The 21426-nt window shown below is 46.7% G+C and overlaps 1 protein-coding gene across 7 annotated transcripts in view; it reads left to right on the top strand.

The window, feature by feature from the left end:
• PTK2 (protein tyrosine kinase 2) overlaps nt 1–21426 on the top strand; it is a 250919-nt gene that overhangs the window by 205585 nt on the left and 23908 nt on the right. For 6 of the 7 annotated variants that reach the window (XM_082601577.1, XM_082601574.1, XM_082601573.1 and 3 more), the window contains 4 exons: nt 6864–6975; nt 13117–13203; nt 14915–15052; nt 15774–15905. In XM_082601577.1, the coding sequence (XP_082457703.1) occupies nt 6864–6975; nt 13117–13203; nt 14915–15052; nt 15774–15905 (469 nt within the window). Of the gene's footprint in view, nt 1–6185; nt 6347–6863; nt 6976–13116; nt 13204–14914; nt 15053–15773; nt 15906–21426 lie in introns of those variants that run through there. The other variant, XM_082601578.1, reaches the window with a different exon arrangement.

Genomic DNA, 21426 nt, shown 5'->3' on the forward strand with positions numbered 1-21426 from the left:
TTAAAAACTCTAGATTTGATTAATAACATGAGGTTACTTGTGCTTCTTCGCCTTGCTTTTAAAGTGGTTTTGTATCTGCTCCCCAAATTCCTTTCGAAGGTGGTGTCTGAATTCCTCCTTAGTCATCATATCGGCATTTTCCTTCTCACTGCCGTCCTGTTGGGTCTTGGTGTCATCTAGAAGAGTAACCTGTTTCTCAATTACCCCTGTATTTACATCTTAAAATGTTTGTTTGGTTTGGGACCTTAGTCTTCCTGGTAATAAAAAGTAAATAGTAAATCTAAATTTCATGGAAATTTAATGTAAAATTTAAATTGTTTCCACTAAAATTTATGTCATGACTGTTTCTTACCTGCAGGTAGCTCTTGCCCTTCATTGGACTCCCCTGCACACAGATGTTCAGACCTTTACAGGTGTATCTCTACTTTAGCTTTACCTCCAGAATTTGGTTTTATGTGAAGTAAACAAATTTCCGGTGAGATTTAAACTTAAATTTCATAAAAATTAGTCCTTTGTACTTACATGGCTTCACAGGTCATTTTCACGTGACTACCGTACTGATTTCACAATAATTCTTAAGGGTGAGATACTGTTGCCCTTTTCACTTAAGGAACCTGAGGCTCAGAAAAACCCTATGACTTGCGTGGATTGTGCAGCTAACAAAGGGTGGATCCAAGACCCTGGGCCCTTTTCTCCGAAGTCCAGGGCCACTGCTTTTCTCGGTCTCTTTACTACCGTACGCCCCTCCCCACTGAATGGGTTGCTGGCTGCCTCCACCCCCTGTACTTCCCTGCGCTCTGCTCACTTCCCCTCCCTTGTCTTATTTGTAAGAGAGGACTTGGACTAGATGAAGTTCACACCTCAGCTGTCATCCACATATTTACTATTTGAAGGTCGCCCTCAGAACCCACAGTGAAATCCTTGGACTCATCCGGTAGCTGCTGTAATTCCTTCCCTTCAGTCCTGTTTCTGGCACCATTTTCCTTCTCTCTCCAGTTGTTCTTCATTCCCCTTCCCTAAATTTTGTCTCCAGGGTTATGATCCCTGAAAACACGGGGGAAGAGTGGAGTAGACGTGAATGTCCTCCCCTCTGGACAGTGAAGGACCAGAGGCTGTAGGTGGCCCGTCCCTCTTCAGGTTACAGAGGGACGTGGCGGCAAGGTTGATGCAGGGATGCGGGGAACGAGTGGAGCAGCGCTGGCTCCGTCTCAGCCCAGTCTCCGGGCACCTGAGCGTAGATGGGAGGGAGCGGCAGCCCCCGTGGCAGCGGGTCGGTTCTCAGTGAAGAGAGTTTGGCGCTGAGAAGCCACTGGCTTACCTTCTGCGCCTCTTCCCCTCAACCCCCCAAATTTGCATTTTAGAAATACCTTTTGCATTATCTTTTTAGTGATTGCTCCAAGTATTACATTATACATCTTTAACTTTGCACCATCTACTTAGAGTTAATAATCGTAGTTCACTTAAAATGTGGAAACTTCATTTACCACTACCTTTGTCCTTTTTGTTCTAGATGTCATGTATATTATATTCATATATGACAGTAACCTCATAAAATAAGATTACACTTAGTGTTTTTAATAGCATTTTGAGGAAAGTAAGGGGAACATCTTTTATATTTAACCCCATACAGTGCTCTTTATTCTTTCCTAAAGATCTTTCTTCCACTTGGTTTTCCCATCTGTCTGAAGAACTTCTTTAACATTTCTTGTGGTGTGGGCCTGTTGATTAGTTTGGGGTTTGTTTTTTGTTTTTTTAATCTGAAAATGAATTAAACTTCATTACACTGGATATAGAACTCTGAGTTGACAGCATTTTTCTTTTTCTTTTTCTTTTTTTTCTTTCTTTCAGCACCTTAAAGCTTTCTTTCATTTCTTTCATTCTGGCCTCTGTTATTTCTAATGAGAAGTCACTGGCCTTTTAAATTATTACTCTTCTGTATGTAATGTGTCATTTTTTTCTGTCTTCTTCCATGATTTTATCTTTGGTTTTCAGCAGTTTATAACTAGGATGTGCTTGGGTGTGGTTTTGTTGTCTTGATCATATTTGGGCTTCACTGAACCTCTTGAATCTGTAAATGTATGTCCTTGACCATTATTTCTTCAGATATTTTTTCCGCTCCATTTTCTCTCTTCTAAAACTCCAGTTCCATGTATGTTAAATCTTTTGATAGTGTCCTTCAGGTTCCAGGGGCTCTGTTCTTTTTCTGTTTTCCCCCCAGTCTTTTTTCTCTAAGTTCTTCAGATTGGATAATTTTTATTGATTTATCTTCAATTTTCCTGACTCTTCTTTCATGTCCATCCCACTGATCATCCAATCCTGTGGAGATTTTATTTCAGATATTTTATTTTTCATTAGGAATTTTCATTTGGCTCTTTTTTATACCTTTTGTTTCTCTGCTGGCATTTCCTATCTTTTCATTAACTGTGACCAAATTTTCCTTTATGTCCTTGAATATAATAATAGCTCTTCAAAGTCCTTGCTTGCTAATTACAACTTCTGAGTCACCATTGGAGTCAGCTTCCTTTAGATTTCTTTTCCTCTTGAGAGTGGATTACATTTTAATGTTTATTTGTACATCAAGTGATTTTAGATTATGTCGTGGACATTGTGACTGATAGGTTGCAGAAACTCTGGATTCAGTATTATTCCTCTGAAGAGTGGTTGGTTGGTTGGTTGGTTGGTTGGTTTGTTGGTTGGTTGGTTGGTTTTAGCAGGCAGCTAACTTGGCAGGTCTCACATTGCAAACTCCCTCCATTCTGTGAGCTCGAATCCCGATTCAGCTGAGTTCAGCCTCAGCTGGGCTGCCTGGAGCCTGCCCTATATGTGCATAGTACAGGGGTCAGCTAGTGATTCAGGCAGAATTTGTACTCAGAATTTGAGGTACCCCTCCCTGGCTCTCTTCTTCCTGGGATTTCCCCCCTCACTTTCCACCAGCTGTGGTGACCCAAATTCAGTCCTCTGGCTCTTCAAACCAGTAAGACTGGGGCTGGCTTTCTGGCTAGTGGCCATTAAACTGGGGACTCACCCAGTGCCGTTCCCTTCCTCCTAGTGGCAGCTCCCTCCAGAGCCTAACTGCTTTGTGCTGTCACCAGGCTGTTTCTTCTGTCCTAGTCCGTAGTTGCTATCTGCAAGAGGATTGGTCAAATAGGAGCTTCTCGAACTTGCCAGAAATACAGAGAGGTCACCATTCTAAAGTAAGGTTTTAGTAGAAATCACTTTTTCTCAAATAATTTTGATATGTGTAACACCATAACCAAACAAAAGTGCGTTATTTCCTGCAGTTTGAGATACATAACAAGTAAAGAGAGATGCAGTTTTGTTGTATTCGTGAAGCGAGATGTTCGGTCTGCTGTGCGTGTTTATTATAAGAGAAGAAGGAGGGAGGCGTGTGCTGCAACACTGGTCACTGCCCACTGCAGAGGTGCAGTCCCAGCTTTGTCTCAAGCCTTGTTTTCTGCAAAGATACCAAGGGGGGGTTGTTGAAGGGTCAGCTCCATTCCTTTGTGGTGAGGCAATGTTGGGTACTTAGAAGAGATCGTGTTTCAAAGCTGGCATTCCCATGAACTTGCCAAAACAAGCCGTTTCCCTCGTGGCTCTTTTTTTCGTCGAGTTTCTTGCTGCTCTTTCTCTGGATGTTTTTCAAATTAGCCTAAGTAGCTATGAATCCAGACTGATTTTCTGTCCAAAGCAAATTTTGTGATGTCATCATAAAATTATTATGTTTAGGTGATCAAAGTCCAATCTTTTTTTAAAAAGTTTTTCAAGCATAGAAGAAATGTAGTTTCGAAGAAAAGAATAGTATTACTATAATCATTCTCAGGAAGAATGCTACAGAAATGAAATAGATTTTAAAAAAAACAAGGCAGGTAAAAGTACAGAACTAGATAGCATTTACTTAAAAGTCTTACTGTTTTTTTTCACCGACTTTATTTCTCCATCCTAACAGTGGACAGGACAGGCAGTATCCTTCTCATTTATGGAGGAGGACACAAGTTGGAATGGGCCCAGCTGCCCAGCTCAGTGAAGGTGCTGCTCATAGCTGGTGCCCTTTCTGCTGGGACAGCGGGAACAGCTGGTCACCCACTTGGACTGATCGCCCCCGTCCACTCTAAATCTTGTCTGTGTTGGAGATTTGCTTCCGAATCTTAGCTTGGTACTGGAAACGAAGACACTATTAGACCACTTTATTGCTCTCCATGAAAATACCTTAGAAGTAAAATCACATCTTGTTGCTCCAGAACGGAAATTTAATGAGACCTCTCCATACCAGCTTGCGGAGCCCGGGAGACCAGGTTTCACTGGGAGTGCCACAGGCCGAGAAAAGTCGACGCGTGCTTGCAAGTTTTTATGTCCTTTACTGTGAATTGATTACTTTGATGACTTTTTCTCCTAAAGTGAGGGAAATAGTGATAAAAAATAAAACTACCATTAAATAAATACTCCTTTCCCCTCTTCCCAATTCTCTTCCTAGATGGGGCTCATGGATAAACAAAGAATGATTCTTACATGTTCTAACGTTTGTTAAATGAGAAGTCTTATGAGCTCTTATAGTTTCGTCTCTGGTGAGTTTGAGACTTAGAAACCACCATCCCAGGAAGAAGCATGAGGGCTCCTTGCCAGTTCACATTAGGCAGCTAAAAGTTTTCAAACAGAATGTATTGCTACTAAAAATACTTGGACTTTGGGAAAATATGTTTAAATTTGACCTCCTTGACACTCTGCACATTCCAGTTTTTTTGCTCTGGGTTCCTCAGCAGCTGTAAAGAGGAAAGTTCAGAACTGTCTTCATGGGCACTCTTACTCCATCTATGGAAGAGCCTCCCCATTGTAAAAACAGATACTTCATGAGTTATTTATATTCTGCACCACTCTGAGCCACAAATTCTGGTTTCTCCGAAGCGTCTTGACATGTTAGTTTTTGGTTTGACACTGAGGAGCTCGCTCCCCGGTTACCCCTGCGTCCCGTGTTCAGTGGTAGCAGGTGAGGAAGGGCCGAGGGGGAGGATTCAGACAGTGAGTCAGTGGGTCAGAGAACAGTGAGTGTGGGCGGAGGATCAGGGCAGGTGGAGCCCGAGAGGGTCTCCTTATGCAAGGGCCCTCCCGTGACCTATTTGGAGGTGTTTCCGGGGAGCAGTAACCTTCAGGTGAGGGTGGCCCAGCTCACAAAACAGCCCATGTGAAATAAATTGCCTTCGTGAGACCTATTTAAAATAGAGTTCCATTGCCTTAAAGAACATGTCACGCTTGGCCTTCTCATAGCTTGCCTTTATTTTAATGATTTGAAGAAGTTAGAAATAAGGACCATTTTTTTTACTTGATTTTTTTTCCTGATTGTTATGGACTTTTCAGTTGTTTAAAACTACGCAATTTTTGGAAATTCTGACTTGGAGTCTGTTACTTGTTTTGAGGGCCAGGTGATTGAGAGCGGGGCGCTGAAAAGCTCCTAATCGGAGGCAGCCCTCTCTCAGGCCAGGGGTCCGTCTGAACCCCTGCTCCCAGCGGCCACCCTCCCGGCAGCCTGCACCCGTCCCCCTGTGAGGCCCGGGGAGGTGGTGACCGGTCTTCCTCACCAGCCAGCGCACGTGCTCGGCTGATGGTGGCTCCACTCTCCTGTCATCACTAAGGCAGACTGCGGTCCAGGGTCTGTGCTAGTTCTGGGCGCGTGGAAAGGGGCAGCTCTCAGCCCAGTGTGGGCAGAGGCCAAGCAAACAGGCTGTCGCACGCACTTGACCTGTGAATCGTGGGACCTGGGGCCAGGTCCCTGACAGCGCGGGCTCGGCGTGCGTCGGCCAGCCTCGAGGGTGCCGCCGGAGCCTGCCCTGCTGTTACAGTGCCGTGCTGTCCTCTCAGCCATGATCGTCTAGGTGCAGCGAGAAGAAAAACGAAATCATATTTTGGGGAGGGGGTTGCTTTTCTCTAAAGTGCTGATGTGGTCATGGAGGGAAACGTTCCCTTTCCTTAAAAACAAAACAGAACTCGCATCTGTAGTAAGGGCTTGCTGACTCGGGGCACTTACAAGTGGAATTCTGTGTGTCCTCTGCTGCTGTAAATGGCATGAGTGCAGCTGCGTGAGAAACAGCCTGCCCTCGCCTCCAGGCAGCAGGAATGTCTCCTGGAAACAGTCGAGCCGGATTCCCAGATTAGAAAGAAAGGCTCTGGGGCCGCTGACCTCACTCTCTCATGAGCTGCTGGCGCTGGGAGGTTCTCTGCTGCCCTCCACCCGGAGGCTGGGACTGGGAAGCCCCAGGACGCGGCGGCAGGGAGGCGGGCGGGCGGGCAGCAGAGGGCGGTGGCCGCCCCTGCGATGGCCCAGAGCCCAGGTGCGGAGCCCTGAGCAGCCCGGCGGGTAAGTAGCCGCGTGACCCGGTGCGGAGTTGCCAGTTTCAAGCCGGCAGGAGTTTCAGAAGTGCTTGTAGATACTGTTGCATTTCCTTCCTTCCTGATGAGGCCAAGTGCCGGTTAAAGTGAAAGTTGGTAGGAGGTCGTGAGCAGTGAGGGGAGCGTTGGGCCGCATGGCTGTTTGGTCGGTTGCTGTGCTGATGTGGTGGCACCGTGAGGGCTGGGTCTGTGCTGTGTGGGCGCTGCTCGGGATTTGCTCAGGGAAACTCTGCTGCTCAAAGGAAACCGGCGTCCAGACCATCCATCCTGGCCCCACCTTGGTTTCCCAGCTCCTCCTGTGTTGCCAGCTGCCCCTCCCTTACCTGAGGCTGTGCCCCTTGCATCAAGGCCATTCTGGAATCCTTTTGTGAAGTTAGAAACCCGATCCTCGTCCATCGGGGTGGGGTGGGGTGGGGTGGGGTGGGGTGTGGTGTGTGCGAGCTCCCTGGTGTCAGCTCCCCTTACCTACTGTGTTGTCTCCCTAGCACCATCCTGGAGGAAGAGAAGGTCCAGCAAGAAGAACGGATGAGGATGGAGTCCAGACGGCAGGTCACAGTGTCCTGGGACTCCGGAGGGTCCGACGAAGCTCCACCCAAGGTAGCAAAGGCCCCCACCCCATCTCTGGCATCATGCCTACTAACTTTTGAGGTTTATGCTGTAGGCAGCCACCGTCTGTGGGGAGAAAACCAAATAGCGGGTTATTCTAAGAGGAATCACTGCAACTTCTGTTCCCTGTTCGCCCCGCTGCATACCACCCCAACGTGCACCCGTTTCCCTAATTTGCGCTGCAGCTCTGAGCTGTTCGGAATCATGAGTGATTGGATTAGGCCTGACCTTCCAATCTCCCCCCCACCGCCCCCTTCATCAGACTTAAGTGAGCACGCCTGGCTCGGGGAGGTTTCTCTCTGCTGGTGTCAGGGACCTTTCTGATGATCAGATAGACTATAACCAAGCCGAGAACGCTTTACGTTTTGCTTTATTTTGAAAGGAGTCAGCTTCCACCTGACCCGGTCCCTTTTGGGTTCTGTTTTGTTTTGCTGAGAACCTGGTGCACATTTTCTGCCTTTTTCTCATCTGTGGCCGGTGGCTGGGGTGTCAGCGTGGGGAGGTCTGCCAGCAGCATCCCAGCCCTGCCCTCCATCCTCCCGGCCTTCTGCAGGCGGCCAGAGCCTTCCCCTCTTGCTCAGCTGGGCTGGAGCTGGACACAGTTGGCCCTTAAACACTCTCCTCAGATTAGGATTCTTTGTTCTCCTTTTGCTTTTGACAGGATGGTATTTTCACACAGTGGCTTACTTGCCATGAATAATCCAGTTCAGATCATTTTCTGGATGGTAAATAGATAATAGGCTTTTTTGCAGTTAATAGTTACCTGCTGCTTGATATTTGATTAGCTAAAAATATATTAAAGGAACTCTGACAATTCTTTACTTCATTTTCTTTTTGAAAAATGCTCAGAAATCTGTTAACAAAAAGTGCTATTTAAATCTTGTACCCATTTTTTTTTATCATGATGCCTGAAATCTGTTTTCTCGGCCATTGTTTTAAACTATTACAGTAAATATTATTACACGTTGAAAGTGAACACAGGTGACTGACCCGGTTCCTCAGAATTTTAGAGGTGAAGGGTTCTGTAGTCTGGCTTCCTCCACCAGTGGGAAAACTGAGGCCCAGAGAAGGAGGAGGGCCTGTGGTCCGTCCTGTCGGTGTTACTGTGAGCTGCTTCGTGCTGAGACCACAGCAGTTCTCTGTCTCTCCTCGTGTCACAACAACAATGAAGTCCCTAGCTACCCACCGGAAAGCTGTGCACCCCAGCGTCTGCGGCCTCCACCTTGTATACACGGGTTTGCCTGTTCCCTCACTAACTACTGTGGAAGGGTCCAGCACTGGAGAGTCTTGACGTTAATTTCTCAGGCCTGGAAACCAAGTGGATCTGTTCACAGGTGGCTCTGATGACCAGGTGGATTACCTGCCTGTTCCCAGCCTCCCTTTCCTCATCTGTGAAGTGAGGGTACTAGTGTTCCCCACCTCTTAGGGCTGTTGAAGACCAAATGAGGTAATGCATTCACAGCACTTGTTTAGTCACAGGAGTGTAAGGAACGCTACATAGTTGGTGATTAGCACAAATGATGTGCTAATGCTGTGCACAGCATTCCCCTAAAACTCTCAGAATTAACCCTTTCCATCTAAACATGATTACGTATCTCAATCTGTATGATTTTTAATAATTTTCATGCGGCTGAGTTTTGAAGGCTATGATATTAAGTTCATGGGCGGAGATGGAGGTGGTTAGGCTTCTTTGTTTACAGAACAAAGGTGAGTTCTGCTTAAATTTTTAAATATCCTCACATTTCTTTCTTTAGGATGTTTTCAACATGTATATTTTGAGGCTCTTTTCTGTAGTCAGAGATGGTTCTACCCTTCAGAATGGGTCAGCAGACTATACCCCGCTGCCTGTTTCTGTTGATGAACGTGTTATTGCATGAACTGCCCCCTTGGCTTCTGTGTTGTCCATGGCTGGGTACCCCCCTACACAGACGGACTTGAGTGGTTCCGTTACAGTATGGTTCAAAAAGATTAAGATATTTACTCTTTGGGAATTCCCTGGCGGTCCAGTGGTTAGGACTCCACGCTTTCACTGCTGAGGGTGCAGGTTCAATCCCTGGTCAGGGAACTAAGATCCATCCCACAAGCTGCACAGCGCGACCAAATAAATATTTACTCTTTGATCCCCAAATTAAAAGGTTGGCAGCCCCCAGATTTAAAAAAAAATTTTTTTTAATTAATTAATTTATTTTTGGCTGCATTGGTCTTCGTTGCTGTGTGCGGGCTTTCTCTAGTTGCGGCGAGTGGGGGCTGCTCTTCTTTGCGGTGTGCAGGCTTCTCATTGTGGTGGCTTCTCGTTGTGGAGCACGGGCTCTAGGCGCATGGGCTTCAATAGATGCGGCATGTGGGCTCAGTAGTTGTGGCTCGCGGGCTCTAGAGCGCAGGCTCAGTAGTTGTGGCACACGGGCTTAGTTGCTCCGCAACACGTGGGATCCTCCTGGACAAGGGCTCGAACCCGTGTCGCCTGCATTGGCAGGTGGATTCTTAACCACTGGGCCACCAGGGAAGTCCCCAGATTAAAATTTTAATGGGTAGAGGGAATTCGCTGGCAGTCCAGTGGTTAGGACTCAGGTCTTCCATTGCCGAGGGCCCAGGTTCAATCTCTGGTCAGGGAACTGAGACCCCACTAAGATCCCACAAGCCACACAATGCGGCCAAAAAAAAAAAAAAAATTTAATGGGTAGAAGATCACCTACATTAGTATATATATGCAGATGCTGGATGTTTTCATTTCTAATAATGTAAATATTGATAGATATATTCCAGGTAAGTAAAGGCTCGTGGAGTCCACATTAATTTCTGAGAACGTAAAGGGGTCCTGAGAATAGCTGCCTCAGCATAGTGTTTCTCAGCCCTGATCAGACCCAGCATTCCATTTATATAGAAAATATTTTATAATGCCCCATTTACTAATCCTGAAATAAAATACATAGGTTATAAAATGACTTAATAATTTCAAGATACCAATACAGCCAAGAGGCTGTGAACTGTACAAGAGAAATAAAAGTCACCTCTAATAGCGTTATGCACACACCTGTATAAAATACTTCAGTATAATTACGTTGGGAGGTGTGGTGGAGGAGCCAGGTGCTCGCACCTGTGTGTGGCAGGCTTGCCCTGGATACAGCAGCTACACGCGCAGACCCTGCAGCCACGACTGACTGGATCTCATTCGTCTTGATGATGTGATTGTCTAGAAGGGTGAAAAATCTTGGTAAAGTTCAAATGAAACAAAGTAAAATTGTCCATCTGTATTTACAGTCGTTGCTCTTCTGGAAAGTTCAGTGTCTGATAAACTATGCAAAATATCATGTGTGTTTGTATGTCAGATGGAGTTGGTTCTCGGTTCAGACTACAGGGCTCCTGTTGTTGTTTTACCTGTGTAAGGTGGACGAAGATCTGAACGTGGCACAGGCCCTGCTGTTCAGCCCCGCTGTCCCTCCCACCTGCCTGCCACCCTCAGTGCCGGGCCCTGCAGGCGGCAGGGGCGCCCTCTCAGTACCCTAGGCCCCCACTGGGGGCACCGCCATCCAGCTGAGGACCACGAGAGTAGGATGTGCTGGGTTTTCCTTTTTCTTCCTCCTCACTTGGGAGGCTTTCGACAAAAACTCCCCCAGCTCCATCGTTTGCTTCATGAAAATCCAAGTTTCTGTCTTTGAGGAGGAGATGCAGTCAGCCTGCTAAACCTTGTACTTAGTAGCAGGTGACACGTCTGGATACCTCAGCCCAGCTCAGCTCGTTCCATCTTTGTGGCAGCCCTGTCCCCACTTCATTGTTGAGGCACAGTGGGCAAGGTGCCCCGGCCCGGCACTGGCCATTTCCTGGCCTGCCCTCTTGGCCGCCACGCTGAGTCCGTACTTGTGGAGAAGGAAAAGAGAACTGTCAGCAGTGTGTCCGTGCTCTCCACAGCGGGTGGCTAACAGAGTTCCATTTTGTGGTATTCTTGGTGCGGTAGTTTCGTCTTCTGTAAGACGTGTTTTCATATTTTTATCTTTTATCTTTATTTTGAAATGGAACCTTACAAGCGTTACCGTTTGCTACCCATGTAAGTATTTGAGCCACTGGAGGATGTTCTGTGGAGATTTTGCCGTTCTTTGATCGTTCCTTTTGTAATCCCCCTTTTATTTGGTGAGTCGCAGTGTGCTTGTCATAGAGTAGCAGCACAGCACAGCAGACTCTGGAGGCGGGCAGTTCTGCCATTACCAGCTGTGCAGCCTGTTCGCATAGCCTGACCTCTCTGAGCTTCTGTTTTATCCTCTGTAAAATGGGGTGATAATACTTCTTTGTACCGTTGCTCTCAGACTTCTCAGATTGTACATACAACACCTAGCTCTACACGTAGGACACATTGAGTAAAAGTTCTGTTTTGTGTTGTTTGAGTAAGAGTTTTTCTTTTTGCCTGTGTTACTTACCTGCCACCTCCACAATGTAAGCCAGCAGACACAGCTGTCCACCCGTCAGACAGCCGTGAATACTGTCCTGATTCCTGGGTCTGCGCCCTCCATACCTGGACTCCAGGAAGCCTTTGCCATACGACCACTGTAATGCATACATATTAACACACACCTTTAAAACGGCTGTTGCCACTGAAATGTCAGAGTACAGAGATAGTCAAACATTTTTACCTCTTTTTAACCACTTGTTCAAATGAAACCTTTAAAAATATAAATCTGAAGAGTAGTCCCTAGGGCTTCATGGAACAGAATTGCCAGCCTAGCACACAAGCAAAGCCCGTGACTCCGCCTTCATGCCCTTCCCTCTTCCGGGGGGTCTTGGGGATCTATCCTCACATTTAGTTAAGTTTGGAGTAGACTGCACCTGGGGGCTGAAATGCGACAGGGCTGAAGGGGTGGGGGAGCCTTCCCACCCTCAGAGGCTTAACAGGCCCGCACAGCAGGGCGGAAGCAAGTGCAGGGGTAGCTGCAGTCCACGTGCTCGGAGGAGAGCAGGGGATATGCTTCTGTGTCAGGAGGGAGAGGGAGGGGTGACCCGGGAGACCCAAGACAGGAGGCGGCACGCATTCCAGGCAGAGGGGGGTGACACTGTTTTGAGACTCAGACTCTCTCAGAACTTAGCCAAAGCGAAGTGTGTGTTCATCCAGGACCACCTGTGTCCACAGGAAAGCGACAGGAGCACTGAGGCGTTTTCCTTCCTCCCCTGGGCTCGCTGGGCCCCAAGTCTGTTTCCTTCAGTTCTGGTCTTTATTCACCTGGAGGGCCCTGAGTTTCCACTTTGTTAAATCCCTCAGGTTTAGGAGACTTCATTGACTTCATCTTCCATTTCAGACTAGACCGTTCTTTTTGCTCTGAACTTTAAATTCACGTGTCAAACAGTGAGGATTTTAGAGCTGGAAGTGACTTCAGCGTCCCTCCAAGTCAACCCAGTTCTATAGATGAGGAAATAGAATCCGGCTGGTTCACCTACATGCTCCCAGCCAGTGAGGAGCAGAAAGGAAAGCCTCCAGGTCTGCATTCCCATGATGCTGAATGGTATTGAGCATCTTCTTGTGTGCTTATTGGCCATTGGTATGTCTTCTTTGGGTCTACTCAGATCTTTTGCTCACTGTTTACTTAGATTATTTGTCACTTTCTTGTTGAAGTTATAAGAGTTCTTTCTATATTCTGGATATGAATCTTATCAGATAGATGATTTGCAGATAGTTTCTTCCATTCATGGGTTGTCTTTTCACTTTTTTGATGTTGTCATTCGCAACACAAAACTGTTAATTTTGATGAAGGCCAGTTTATCTTTTCTTTTCTTTTGTAGACTGAGCTTTTGGCGTCCTAAGAAACCACGGCCTAACCCAGGGTCACAAAGATTTACTCCTGTGTTTTCTTCTAAGAGTTTTATCGTTTTAGCTCTCACGTTTAGAAATATGATCCATGTTGAGTTAATTTCTATGTATGTTGTGAGGAAGGGGTCCAGCTTCATTTTTCGCATGTGGATATCCTGTTGTCCCAGCATTATTTGTTGAAAAGACTGTTACTCCCATGGAAATGTCTTCACACGCTTTATCATTCTTTCCAGCTAAGCTCTTATAGAAAATTATCTTTTTCTATTCTTTTTAATAAAATGCAGATTTACCAAAATAATCAGAATACTTATTCATGTGATGCTCTGTTGATTTGTTCACAGCCCAGCAGACCTGGTTATCCTAGTCCAAGATCCAGTGAAGGGTTTCATCCCAGCCCACAGCACATGGTACAGACCAATCACTACCAGGTATACCGTTTATTACCATTATAAGATGTGTTATTTTATTCTTCAGCACATTTGGGGGGTGGGGAAGTATATATTATATATATTATAAATTAAAACATTCATTTTTTTCATCGAACAAATGAATGATTCTCTCCCAAGCCCCGCGTTTCCTTACCTTGTAAATAAGAACAGCTATGGGACATTTCCTGTAGGCCTTTTCAGCTTGAAATGCTCATTTGATCCTTTCACGTCGTTGGTGTCGTATAGAAAACTGCCTTAGATCATTTGAAATCTCTTTGTTGGGAAAATTCCTAGAAGTTCTCTGGCAGTGATATATCCCTTCTGACCAAAAATAGTCGCTGATACAGCATTTTATGTTTAGTAGAGTTTTTTATTAAAATATTTTCAGGGGCTTCCCTGGTGGCGCAGTGGTTGAGGGTCCGCCTGCCGATGCAGGGGACGCGGGTTCGTGCCCCGGTCTGGGAAGATCCCACATGCCACGGAGCGGCTGGGCCCGTGAGCCACGGCCGCTGAGCCTGCGCGTCCGGAGCCTGTGCTCCACAACGGGAGAGGCCACAACAGTGAGAGGCCCGTGTACAGCAAAAAAATTAAAAAAAACAAAATAAAAATAAATATTTTCATTCAGATAAACTGTGAGAACTACCTATACATCTTATTTGAAAGTTTAGTAATTACATATTGTCAGTATGGAATTTTGGTATAAATCAGTGCCTAGAGACCTAACAAATGCGTGAAATCTTTGTTGAAGGGAATTTGGAAATACGGATTTGGCTGTGCTTTATCTCATTTAAAAAGTAGCTGGCAACCCTGGCTGCCCAGTACCAGCCTAGGGAGTTAGGGAAACAGATACTGATTCCTTGTCTCTCTTTCTCTTGATTGAGGGAAAACCATGTAAAGAAATTCCTCTCTCTTTCCTTCTGCCTTGAAATTTGTCTCCGTGTCCAACTAAATGTTTTTCTCTGCCTTCGTGATCAGTGTTAGACTGTGAAGGCCTGCCTTCTCTCACCATCCACCCTGGTTCACTAGAGGACAAGCATTTGGGGGTTTTGTTTGTTCTTTGCTGGTGGAGTAGTAGTGAGTTGGGCAGGAAAGGGACTTGTAGAGAGATGGCTTAACCATGTTTATGGCCCATTGCTTTTACATCCGAGGATGGTCTGCTCTCAGCACTCTAATAAGTGTAAAATTCCAAAGTGAAGAATTTCTGGTTTCCTAGTGTCTATTTGCATTAGCTATCTACTGTGGCCATAACAGACAACCTTTCTCGAGGCTGCAGTTGAGAGTCCGTTTCCTTGCCTTTACCGGCTTCTAGAGGCACCTGCATTCCTTGGCTCATGGCCCCTTCCTCCACTTCAAAGCCCAAGTGTCTCTCTTGACTGTTCTTCAGTAGCCACACCCCCTTTCTCTCCCCTCTGCTTCCCTCTCGCATTTTTAGGGACCCTTATGATCACGTTGGGTCCACTCAGATTGTCCAAGATAATCTCCCTACCTAATGATTCCTAATTTATAATCACATCTGCACAGTCCCTTTGGCATGTAAGCTACCACATTCACACAGGTTCCAGGGATTAGGGCATGGACAAGCTTGAGGAGCCGTTATTCTGCTGCCACGTTATTCTCTATAACCTCAGTTACTTCCTTTCACGTGGAAAGCAGAACTGTGCAGAAGTTGCATTGCGTCAGACCGTGACCTGGCCGCTTCACTCACCCGCAGGTCTCTGGCTACCCTGGCTCACATGGAATCACAGCCGTGGCTGGCAGCATCTACCCAGGTCAGGCATCTCTTTTGGACCAAACGGATTCGTGGAATCACAGACCACAGGAGATATCGATGTGGCAGCCCAACGTGGAGGTAAACTGGATGTTCTTTGGCTTTGCTTTGTTAACTGATGAGGCTGTGCCCAAGGTACAGGATTTCTAAATCCTAAGATTTCTCAATTTAGATGCCCTCATTCTAAGATCAAATGCTCTCTGGGTCTGTGAATCTTCTTCGCTAAACGATGGAGAGATGTTACCATCATTAACCCATTCATTTGAAAAACAGAGCCCTACATGAGGCCAAGGAACAAACAGCCTCCAGCTCTGCAGACCGTGTTAATTTTTACTAAATTTTCTTGGTAAAACCAAGAACCACTCCTATAATATTAAAAATCACTTCTTTGAATCCAAGAACATCTGCAGTTGTCCGCTCTTCAAGCTCTTTTCCTTGGAGTACACATGCTTTATACTCTGTAATATGTGTGTGTCGTATTTAATCCTCCTCCCATTATTTTACTTCCAGATTGTTCCCACTTTTTCGCTCTCTAACTAATGATGCATTCTCTGCCTCATATCTTGGATTACTTCTTTAGAGTAGGTCCCTGCAAGTGAACCATTGTATGCTTTTTAAAGCTGTTTCACACACGTTAACTTGTAACCCTCAGAAAAGTTGCTCCCGCCGGCAGAGTAAAAGAGACCCTACTTCCACCACACCTGCTATTGTGCTTAATTGTTTTTTGGAAAGACACACAGAAAAAAAAGTAAGAGCCTCATACACAGACTTCTGAGAGTAGACCTTTTAACTCCTCCTCCAGGACTCTGCAACACTGGACCTGCGTGGCATCGGGCAGGTGTTGCCGACCCACCTGATGGAGGAGCGGCTGATCCGGCAGCAGCAGGAGATGGAAGAGGATCAGCGCTGGCTGGAGAAGGAGGAGAGGTTTCTGGTAACTGAGTCTCAGAAAGTTCTTCCGCCCCTAAGCCTCTGGAGTTGGCTCTACTGCAAATGATCGCAAACCTCATCTTTTCCAGAGCAGGAGCCTTTGTTTTACATCTGCTTCCTAGAACTTGCAATAGTGGGTCGTTTGCTTTTCTTGAATTACTTTTTCAGGATAAATTTCTAGGAGGTCTGTAGTAGCATCATGCGCTCAGATGTAGAACCGTTTCTGTGGTTTTGTGTTACTGCCACGTTTACACAGAAACGACTCCCACTGAAGTGTCAGCTTGCACATAAGACATTGCCTCTCGCTACTGCAGGGCACATGACTAGATAGCCCGGGGGCCCCGGGCTTGCCTTCCTGGGCTCCTCTGGTTCGAGGTCTGAGAGATGCAGACCTCCTGCCACATGGCTCTGGGGTTGCGGGCAACAGATGTCTTCCTGGGACAACTCTTGTCGACAGCCCCTCAGAAGTCCCTGGGCATAGAGGAGCAGTGACAGAGTGGTCTGTGTGTGTCACGTGGTCCTCAGCCCTAGGACCCCTCCCCTGTCACCCTGCACAGCTACTTCAGCCATCCTGAAGTAGCCTGAAGAGAAGAAAGGCTGGATGGAGCCAGGACTCAGAGTGCTTCCGCAAAGCCCGTACCTGGCTGGTCCAGAACTGGTCCCTCACGCTTTGACCATAAACATCCCGAGGCCACCTCTACATCACCCTCTGTGCAGAGGGACCAGACACTGATGAGGGGATACAACGCTGTTCATGCATCTCTGGGAGTCCTACAGGCACAGAAACATTAAATCAACAACCAGTGGTTTTACGAGACAGTGGTTCATCACCTGTGATCCTGATTTCATTCTTTATACGGGGCTTTCTTTTTGAAAACTGTAGTTTCAAATTAAACAAAGCAAGCTGTGCACAAGTTTGGTGAGGCACATTTTAACCCATCTGGGTGGCCACTGCCCTCGCTGCAGGGGGACTGAGGGCCATCTTGGCACGAATGGGGACCTGGGAGCAAATCACATTGGGTGGAGGCACTTTCCCACCTTTCTTTTCTTTTTCTCTTAAAACTGAGGCCTGCAGACATCACACACACCCCACAGTCACTTAACTGCCAGATGGGACTAACGCACACAGCCCTGTCGCAGCTTAATGGTTAAGGTTGTACAAAATACTTATCACGTGTCGGTCACCATCGTACATATTTCTCATACAGAAAGTCATTCGGTCTTTATAACCACCCTGTGAGGAAGAGACAGGTCCAAAATATTTTATCCGAAACTCTCGAGGGTTCTATGTGCTACGCTATTTTTTTGCTTTAGAAAGTTAATGAAGGGAATCCCTTGGCGGTCCAGTGGTTAGGACTCGGCGCTTTCACTGCCGGGGACCAGGTTCAGTCCCTGGTCAGGGAACTAAGATCCCGTAAGCCTTGCAGTGTGGCAAAAAAAAAAAAAAAAAAGAAAAGAAAATTAATGAAATGTGACACACATGCTGTATATTATGTAAGTATTCCAATAGCATACAGAGTTAAAAGCACTAACACTCTTTAATGTATTTATTTTTTTTGTGGTACGCGGGCCTCTCACCGTTGTGGCCTCTCCCGTTGCGGAGCACAGGCTCCGGACGCGCAGGCTCAGCGGCCATGGCTCACGGGCCCAGCCGCTCCGTGGCACGTGGGATCTTCCCGGACCGGGGCATGAACCCGCGTCCCCTGCATCGGCAGGCGGACTCTCAACCACTGCGCCACCAGGGAAGCCCCAAAAGCACTGACACTCTTACAGCACAACACAGGTGTTCGCATTACCAGGTGTAAAGACAGCCCTCACAACAGCTCAGGTCAGGTTGTGCCACAAAGTTAGTTTCTTTCCAGCTTAAAAAAACAAACAAACTTAAGTCTTTTAGTACACTTTAGATTTTGGAAGCGAGGCTAAAGGACAGTGCACCTACCCTTTATTACCCTCGTGTTAGAGATGAGGAAATTGCCTGAGACCACTGGGTAGCGTTGGCCGAGCCGGGGTCTTTGGTGCCCGCCACTCTGCCGGCCGTGCTGGGTGCCCGGCTGCACACGGCTCGGCACTCCCACAGCCTAGTGCTCCTCTGCACGTGCATTTACTGTGACGTATACAAAATGTCCCTGGGCGCTGTGAACCATTCACTTTTGAACAAAAGTTTCATCATATCCAAATTCTAAATTAATTATTTAAATCAAAGCGTATCTTGAGATTATAAGGCAAGTGGCAAAAATCGGTTATTATTATTTACTATACTAATCTGAGCGAATCTGTTTGGATATTATATCAGTTCCAAGAATACAGCTGCTGTTCCCTAGCCCTACATTTTAACCTTTTGTCCAGAGAGCCTACTTTCCCGCATTGATTTGTATTTTAAAAAGGCAGTGTTACAAACTCTTCAAACTCAAGTTAGTGTACGTAAATACCAGTGTCTGGTGTATGATCGCCCTGAGAGTGGAGGCGGCCGCGGCTGTGAGCTGCTCTGACAGAGCGCAGCCGGCGGTGAGAGCAGGAGGGGGGGCCTGGGGGTGCTGCTCGGAGTCAGGATGATGTTGGCGCCCAGGCCTCGAGATAGATTGGAATTTGCAGGGCAGACAGGCTCAGGAAGTATGCTCATGCCTTGGAAAGAGCTTGCTGGTGGGGAAGGTGATCGGCCCAGGCCCAGGCTCCATCTTCCCAGTGATGTCAGGTACTCTGAATCAGAGGCTCCAGACGCTGCCGGCTCGTCAGCCGTAGGGGTTGTTCCTTTTAACTCAGGTAATTTACATACAGTGGACTGCACAGGACTTAAGCGTACAGTTTGGTGAGTTTTGATAAATGCGTTAAGTTCATATAACCCATTCTCCATACGTGTAACATTTCTGTCACTCCACGTGGCTTCCAAGCCACATTGAAAATCCAGTAATGAAGTCGTATAATGAACTCCCCCCGGGGAGTCCAGTCAGTGCTGTGTCCTGTGACAGCCTCAGTGTACCTGTCTCCTCAGCCTGGGACATTTCCATTTGTTCCTGATCCCTTTTATTTCTCCCATGTAACTTTATAATGTTCTCTAAGTCCATATCTTCCCTTATTAAATTACTGCCCGTTCATTTAGAGCTTCCCGTCACTGATAATGGTATCTCATTTTCACTGAACTTTTTAGTTGTTATTTCCGTATATGCATATGCAGTTGATTTTTAGGAAATTATCTTGTATGTAACAATATTTATCCCATGAAATTTTTCTGACTGATTTCCTTTGATTTTTTCTATTCATGCACAGTTATCACTTTTTAAAAAACATTTGCTTTCTTCATTTTCAGTTATGTATCTCATATTGCCCCTGAAGCATCTCTTGCCAACTTTTGTATTAAATAGGTTCTTGCCTGCTTTTATTTTTTTATTTTTATTTATTTTTTTAAAACCCCACATTTGTTTATTTATTTATTTTTGGCTGTGTTGGGTCTTCGTTTCTGTGCGAGGGCTTTCTCCAGTTGTGGCAAGCGGATGCCACTCTTCATCGTGTGCGTGGGCCTCTCACTATTGCAGCCTCTCTTGTTGCGGAGCACAGGCTCCAGACGCTCAGGCTCAGCAGTTGTGGCTCACGGGCCTAGTTGCTCCGTGGCATGTGGGATCTTCCCAGACCAGGGCTCGAACCGTGTCCCCTGCATTGGCAGGCAGATTCTCAACCACTGTGCCACCAGGGAAGCCCATCCTGCTTTTATTTTTAAACGTAATGTCCGTAATAGTTTTCTCCATTAAGTATAATGCTGGCTCTCTATTTTAAAAATAACCTTTTCAAAGCTTTTAAAAGGCTTAACGTGATGAATTACATGAAGCATTTTGCTTGGTTTTATGCTGGACCCGCATTCCAGAGAGAAGTCCCCACTAAGTCGTGGTTGATGATCCTTTGAAGGTCCTGGTGTCTTTTGTTTGTGATGTTTTATTAGAGTTTCCTATCGATCTTCATAAGCAAGAGTGATTTATTATTGTCATTGTTAATGGTTTCAAGATCAGAACAGTGTTGATGTCCTCAGCCGAATAATCCCTGCCCCATCTGCGTTGGTCGTTGGTCAGGCAGCCGGTGTAGGTGGGGGGCTGAGAGCAAGCGAGCCGTCAGGACGGGCCTGGCCTCGGCGTGAGCAACTGGGTGAGCGAGCCACAGCGCCGCTGCCAGGGGAGGGAAGGTGAGGAGGTGAGGGCAAGTAAATGTAAAGGCCGGGGCGTCGTACGTGGCATCTCTGAGATCCTGTCCCCTCCAAGCTGTGTTTCATGCCGCAGCCGCGGTGACATTTCTACACCTCGGGTCTGATCCTGGCCTTCTCTGACTTAAAACCTTCCAGTGGCCGCCACAGGATGACCACCCGGGGCCCTCCATCCTTCCTGTCCTCGAGACGCAGCCCCTCTAGGTCAACCCCGGTTGTGACAGAGAGGACCGAGCGCAGGGGGCGCCCAGCATGCAGGGCCGTCAGGGCAGGCTGAGCAGCTGAAGAACAAGCCAGGGTGAGGGCACACCGAGTGCGGGAGCCTAGGCGCCAGGGTCAGCTAGGGGAGACTTCAAAATCCTAGTTACCGCCGCCCTGCGTAAGTTGTTTAACCTCTCTATGCTGCGATTTGTTCATCTGTAAAATAATTATAACTTCCTCTGTAAAACGCGAGAACGCTTTTCTGTAGGGTTGAGTGGAGGAATAAATGTATAACGTGTAGACAGTGGGAGGGGTAAGGAATACACCATTAATTTTTCCAAGGGCTTTTAATCTCTCATTCAGTTGGTTCTCTGTAGCAGCCAGGAGCGCTGCATTGATGAGAATCCAGAATCCTAGATCGTACACGTCGCCCGGAATACCTGCAGGCGGCTCCCAACCCAAGATGAGTGTAATAGATGGGGTGAGAGATTTTCGCCAGTGTCGAAGGGATTCTGCAAAGGAGCGTCGCTGGTATCACACAGGAGCTGGGCACCCTTTCACTGGATTTATTTGTTATCAGTGAACCTTAATTCGTCGTTTGTTTTTTGGGGTTTTTTTTCCCTTAATTCATTTTTGCTGTTGTTAGGGCTCCCTTAGGTAGGCTATTTTTAGCAGCTGGCTAACAAGGCCCTGGCTGTGTCTGACTGCCGTGTTTCCCCGAGGAGGCAGAATCTGTGTGCGGGACATGGAGCCTTTTAGGCCCAGGTGCTTCCCTGTGCAGGCTTCTCAGGCTGTCAGTGAAGGAGGACCCGTTTCTATTTTTTTTTCCTAAACCACTGTAGACCTGATACTCTAGTAAAATAAAATAAAAAGCAGTTACTAGAAAAAGGAAAATTTTAATAAGGTATACAGACTTTTATTATGAGCTCCAAGAGACCTAAAAATTACGATTTCAGATTGCTCTAGAAATTTCTAAAGATGCTCATCCTCTGTTTCTGTCTCATCATGACCGGGTAACAGCAAATCATTCCTGACCCACCCTGGTCCTCGGACTGTGCTGGGAGCAGCCCTGCTGCTCCCTTCCGTGAGGTCAGCTTGTACCCGGGTGGAAGAGTCATGTTCTTACTGGAAAAATTAA

The sequence above is a fragment of the Mesoplodon mirus genome (genome assembly GCF_964341445.2).
Source record: "Mesoplodon mirus genome assembly, chromosome: 16".
Classification (NCBI taxonomy): domain Eukaryota; kingdom Metazoa; phylum Chordata; class Mammalia; order Artiodactyla; family Ziphiidae; genus Mesoplodon; species Mesoplodon mirus.